The sequence below is a fragment of the Ostrinia nubilalis genome, chromosome 14 (assembly GCF_963855985.1).
Source record: "Ostrinia nubilalis chromosome 14, ilOstNubi1.1, whole genome shotgun sequence".
Taxonomy (NCBI): Eukaryota; Metazoa; Arthropoda; class Insecta; order Lepidoptera; family Crambidae; genus Ostrinia; species Ostrinia nubilalis.
The window spans coordinates 660,429-666,753 of record NC_087101.1 but is presented as its reverse complement, the minus strand read 5'-3'; the positions used below and the strand labels follow the sequence as shown (position 1 = coordinate 666,753).

At 37.2% G+C, this 6,325-nt stretch overlaps 1 protein-coding gene across 1 annotated transcript; it reads left to right on the top strand.

Annotated features, from left to right (window-relative positions):
- Nucleotides 1–420: 420 nt before the first annotated feature.
- LOC135077946 (uncharacterized) lies at nucleotides 421–6,055 on the top strand. The gene is made up of 2 exons (XM_063972478.1): nucleotides 421–1,977; nucleotides 5,785–6,055. Exons 1-2 carry the CDS (start codon nucleotides 456–458, stop codon nucleotides 5,928–5,930), a joined length of 1,668 nt encoding a protein of 555 aa, XP_063828548.1. The 5' UTR covers nucleotides 421–455; the 3' UTR covers nucleotides 5,931–6,055.
- The last annotated feature ends 270 nt before the right edge of the window (nucleotides 6,056–6,325 follow it).

Genomic DNA, 6,325 nt, shown 5'->3' with positions numbered 1-6,325 from the left:
GTAATAAGGGGACTGGTAGAAAACACATCCAATATAAATTATCTTTGGGTAAAAGAAAAACTTTTTTTTTGTAAACTAGTGTTATTAACTTAGTTGCAGTTTTATGACAAACCACATTTCAAAATACCTAATACGTTTCCCGTAACTAAACAAACGGTGCATTTCCGACATCTAAGTATGTACACAAATTGATCTCTAGAAAGGTTAACGTTACCTTTACCGGTCGTGTCATACTACTAACATGCGCTCAAAATCTGTTTGATAATAAACATCACATCTTATTATGGACTCCCAGTCAATCTATGTGTAATTTAAATACAAATAATGACAGAAACGTTTAACACGGCGCGGGCGCACGGAAAGCGTAAACACGTATGCGCTGAGATGCGGACCGTTAGACCGGCCGTATAAAGCGCGTCACCCCTCCCGGCCGCCAGTGCTCGCGCTAACCCGTCATGAGGCTGCACGCATTTTTCCTATTCGTTCTGTTCGTAATCAATGCGCGCGCCGCCACCATACACGGGCCGGCCGTGCCTGAACTAGAAAAGAAACTCCCGATCCCCGAAGAAACTAAAAAGGATGTCATCCCAGCTGAAAACGCCTCCAGCGAACAGGAGCTCATCGATGCAGCCAACACGGTCCAGGACGTCGAAAACAACCTACGAGTGAAAGCGGTTGATAGCATCCCTGTGTCGGTTATCGTTGAGAGCGACGCAAACCCTACAGATGATAACGAAGTGACCCCTATTGTGAGGAGGGTAGTTGACTTAAAGAACCCTGGGGAACCCCAGCGTCAGGAACACGAGACGCAAAACGCTGTGCACTACGATGACGAGCAGCAAATCGTGACTTCTGTCAAACAAACTGTCGTCGATACCCAGAATGCGCTAAAACAAGGGTTCCAAGGCGTCACCCAAGGGATTCAGAACTGGATCGCTAACAGTGAGCAGCTCAGTGCCATTCAAGCCAGTATTCAGAATCTGCAGGAAAGTTTCAAAGAGCAAATTTCTAAACTTAATGAAACTATTCAAAGCTTCTGGCAGAACCGTGTCGGCTCTAACCAATCTCAAGCAGCAGGAAACGATGTCCCTAAACCTGAAATTGAAAGCGTTGAGTCTCAACTTAAGATCTTAGAAGACAACTTCCAGACTGGTGTCAAGGCTTTGTCTGAGGGGGTACAGGTATTTGCATTACTGAAGGCCGAGAACGAAAACCCTACTTCGCCGGCTCCGACCGCTCCTAATAACCTATTTGTTCAATACCTGCAACTGTTCCAACAGACGATATCACAAGGATTCAATAATGTAACCCACGCATTCCAAAACTACGTAAATCAATCTCCCAACAATACTGCATCTAATCCAGGTCTCCTACAAGGTCTGAACAATGGTATCCAGAACATTTTAAACCCACAGCCCGCTGGGACTCAATCTGATGATGCTAGTACTTCAAGACCGAGTTTATGGCAAGGCATTCAGTCATCCATCCAGAATATTCTGAAACCAACTCAGAATCAAGCTGCTCAAGGATCAAATGGTACGCCAAATCGTCCTATCACACAAGCAATCCAGAATCTTCCTTTCGTACAAGGAGTAGTAAATTTGATTCAGCCGAACAAGCCAGGTGCTCAGCAGCCAGCCCAGGCTCAGCCGGCAAAGCCCGCTGACCCCGTTCAACCCGCTGCTGAGGGCAGCAATGTCGTGCCTGTGGAGACCAAGCCCGAGTCCGACGTGCAGCCTGCTAAAGCGCCTGTGATAGAAGAAGTCAAACCTGAACAGCCTTCGAACAACAACGGTCCAATCCAGAGCATCATCCAGAACAACCCGATAGTAAAAGGCATTTCTGGAGCAGTGCAGAAGCTGCAAGCCAGCTTAACCAACCCGGAGAAGCCAAGAGAAACAGAGATGGAGCCAGAAAATGAAAAGGGAGATGTTAAGGGTGGTTTCTACCCTGGCTACGGCTACGGCGGCAATGCAGGTATGAAATTAAGATTATAATTATTTATGTATTTCGCAACTTTTGCTAAGTATTTATTGTACGAGTATGTCTATGCAACTCTTATTTATACCTATCTTAATCGAACATTTAACTACCTACTTTACTATTATTATTAATCAATAAATTCTTCCTGTTTTTATTTAATTTATATTAAGAAAATTTATACATTTTCTACGATAAAGCAGGTTTCGGTTATAAAAACGTTGCTACATAATAATGTAGTAAAGTAGGTAAGGAAATGTCAGACAACTTAAATCGGCAATTAACACCACCTATCATGGGTACATTCAGAAATTCATTACACATTTTTTTAAATTTAATTTCAATAAGTCCTACTATAACAAACGTTTCCCATTTTTTATACCATACGTTTCGTTATACTAAACTCTAATGCTAAGAATCTAAACTGACTTACTAATAAATGTTAAAGCACATTTATTTATACTAGTATGTATGTATTCTTTGCACCTACACCTTTACATTCTATTTCTACATTTTCACGGTGCAATAGGGGCCGCGACAATCACGGCTTGGAGCACATTCGTGAACGGTCTCATAGGTACAATCGCGGCCGCCGTCAACGGCACCGCCAGCAGCGTGTCCACCGCCGTCAACAGCGCCATCAACACGGTCGGCACCAACATACAGGTCTGATGAGCTTCGTGTGTGAGCAACTGCTGGGCCTCCTGTGTTATTGTAGCAGTGTTGATCGCTTTGTGTTGTTGTCACTGTTCTAAACACCATCGTTGTGTGCAGCTTTGTCATTGTTCGAGGGTTAAATGTACCACCAACTAGCAGATGTGTTTTTAATTTTAACAGTACGTAGTATTATTATTATTCTGTGGTATCAGCTTCTATTGAAGTGTTTTGTTGCGTTTTCTATGTTGTTATAGATTCAAAAAAGTAAGTTTACACGACTACCACCAACGAGTAATACAGGGCCATTCGTACACGTAACGTAACCACTGTCAGAGTCAAGTCTCTAACATATCTAATCCTTACGTGCTATAAAAAAAGGGACGACTCGAATCGAACAAGGCAGAAGAAAACATTGGCATTTTGTATTGTACTTTCATTGTAATAATACTTATGGGTTCATATCAGATGCGTGTAGATGTAGAGGTTAAAAATTACATAGGTATAGGTACTTGTTATTCATGTATATTGCTGTAGGTCAAGGTCGAAGGATTATTATAGGTCTTAGTACGCATAATTTGACTCGTCTTTGTATTGTTACCATTGATTCACTTGAGGAACACGCACGTTTTTTAAATCAAATCCAAAGTAAACATGCAATCAAATAACAAAATATTTAAGGATTGTATAGCGAGGACACCAGTTTTACAAGTCATTAGTAGAGAAATGCAGAATTGAAAGAAAGAAACCGTGTAAGGTAAAATATAGAGTAGGTTTTTGTACTAGTAAAGTACCTACACTTAAAAAAACTGCCAGTAGTTGAAGTGACGGAATTTAGGCGGACTTATCGCCACTTCTAAATACTTTACTCGGTAAGTTTGTTTGAGGAATAGAGAAGGCCGTGAAGTAGAAGCAGCTTGTTCGGCTTAAACTTTCTAGTATGAAAGGACAGTAGTTAGGATCGATCTGTTTATGCTCATTTGCAAAATTTAAACTAAATAAATGACAAAATAGAGTTCTTGTTCGGTGTAGAACTAGGTTTTGGATAGCATACACTTATTTCTTATTCAGGTATTCAAACAAGTTACTAGTATAAATAGCTCGTCACTAACCAACCGTTACGTGTTGCCTAACGTTTGATTGTGGACTAAAAACATGTTTTTAAACTAACACCCAAAACCAGAATGAAGTTATGAGGTTGAGACCGTTATTAACATTCTTTAACTTTTTTTTCATATTTTCGATTCCTCCAATATTAGGTCCATCTATTTTTATTCAAAGTATGTACAGTCGCAGAATGAAAAGGTTCGTCACCTTAGAGTCGGTTTTCGCTTGCACTATTTAGGTACTGTAAGAGTCAAACCTGCCAACATAACAGTACAAGAAACAGTGCTGCTAACATTTAAATAAATATGACGTTTGCTAACAAATAAGGTTTTGCTTGTTTATTTTTCTATCCCATCAGTGCAATGCAATGATGACATTGACCAATTGACAATAGTTTTTTTTATTTAATAGAAATAATAATGGCAGGTTGAACCAACAAGGTTATAGTTTATCAATCATAATATTCTTCTTGACAAGATAAATCGTCAAACAACTTTGATCTGAATAATTTTGAACATTACTGACGAACAGTTAAAGATTATTTTCTCTAACTCGAGATTATTCTGTAACATAGTTTCAAAAGGTAATATGTGCTCGCGATTCGTTGGAGGAATCAATTTGAAAACTGACGAACCTTTTCATTCCGTGACTGTACTTACACCTATGTATACAGTGTGAGTCACGTTAAAGTGTACATATGAAAATAGATGAAACTAGACCTATTTTTATCGACAAAAAAGAGGTCAAAATTTTTTTGAGATTTTTTTTAAATTTTTTATAGAATTTTTTTTCTTCCAATTACTTATTGTAAAGAAAACGTAATAACTTTTAAACTAAGCGGTATATATATATGATAAAATAAAAACAGTAATAATGCTAAATAACAGGCGATACTAAAAAAATGCATAAAATAGACAAAAAATGCCAACAAATAATAAAAAATGATACTTAAAAAAAAATCTGCTTAAAAATTCGTGTTTTTTTGGTTATTTGATTAATTTCTCCAAATAATGCCCATATAACAGGTGGTTTTTATTGTTTTGTATTATTTTTTATCGTATTATCTTTGTGAAACCAAAAATTGCATGTCTCTATCCCTATCACAACATTTGCTATGATAGTTTTAACAAAGGCCTACCACAACATTATTCTCCTCTACAGGTAGGGTACATTTTAATTTTAACTAAAATGCTTATTTTACTTCGACATCTTGTGTTTTTACTTGAAATCTAATTTGTCTTTATCAAAATTACAAATCTAGAGCCATTTTCAGTTTCGTTGTTAACGAAGCGTTGAATGGCGCGCCCGGAGAGGCTTAGTTCAAACAATCATAGCAAATGTTGTGATAGGGATAGAGACATGCGATTTTTGGTTTTACAAAGGTAATACGATAGAGAATAATTCAAAGTAATAAAAACCACCTTTTATAGGGGCATTTTTTGGAGAAATTTATCAAATAACAAAAAAAACACGAATTTTTAAGCAGATTTTTTTCAAAAAGTATCATTTTTTATTATTTGTTGGCATTTTCTGAGTATCTTATGTATTTTTTTAGTATTGTCTGTTATTTAGCATTATTACTGTTTTTATTTTATCAGGATATACCGCTTAGTTTAAAAGTTACTACGTTTTCTTTACAATAAGTAATTGGGAGAAAAAAAAATTCTATAAAAAATTTAAAAAAATCTCAAAAAATTTTTGACCTCTTTTTTGTCGATAAAAATAGGTCTAGTTTCACCTAATTTCATATGTACACTTTAACGTGACTCACACTGTATATTTCCTTTATTTACCTTTACCTTCATAACTATTGCTGACACGTTTTTAAATTTATTTAATAATTTCTTAGTTTTTTTATCAAAAACCCTCATTGCAAATGTGCTTTTAACGAACCAACAATATCACTTTTAGATGAATTTGCCACTGTTTGTATTTAAGGAAACACTGACTATACGTATCGCAACGCAAATCGCAATTAACGGTAGAGTTGCAATCTCCACAAAAATAAGTCTTCGCTTTAATAACACAAACATGTTTTCGCAGACGATAATAACGACAAGCACAGCAGCAGCGACAGCGGGGTAGCCCTCAAGGCGGCAGACGGCAAGCTCGAAGAGCCCGCCCGCCCAGAGAAACCCACCGCGGTCGTCGCAGAAGCACAGGAAACCGACAAGACTGACCAGTCGTAAACGTAGTGTGATAATAGACCCGTAATTTATTGTTTGTTTTAGATATATTTATTTAAGTGTACGAATGAGATGTAAATAAACGAAATTGATGAATTTACAAAATAAAATAAAGAAAAATATTGAAATTCTTGCTTTTTTTTAAATTGTACTAAGACTGGGTTGCACCATCTTACTTTAACATCACACATCAAAAATAACTTTGTCAAAGTCCACACAAAAAACACTGGTTATAGTTACGGTTAATGTTAGGTGGTGCAACCCAGCCTTTAACCCCGGCCAAAAAAGTCCTGTGTACGTCCAGGATAAAATGCTATTGCACCAGTGGCGTAGGTAAATGACACAGTTCAATCTCTCTTTCAATAGATTTTTATCATAATACTAATTGCTAGTCCACT

What these genes read in the sequence shown, in the direction of transcription:
- LOC135077946 (XM_063972478.1), top strand. Translation starts at nt 456, where the DNA reads ATGAGGCTGCACGCATTTTTCCTATTCGTTCTGTTCGTAATCAATGCG. An exon ending in CGGCTACGGCGGCAATGCAG is followed by an intron (nt 1,978 to 5,784) that starts GTATGAAATTAA and finishes ATGTTTTCGCAG; the next exon opens with ACGATAATAACGACAAGCAC.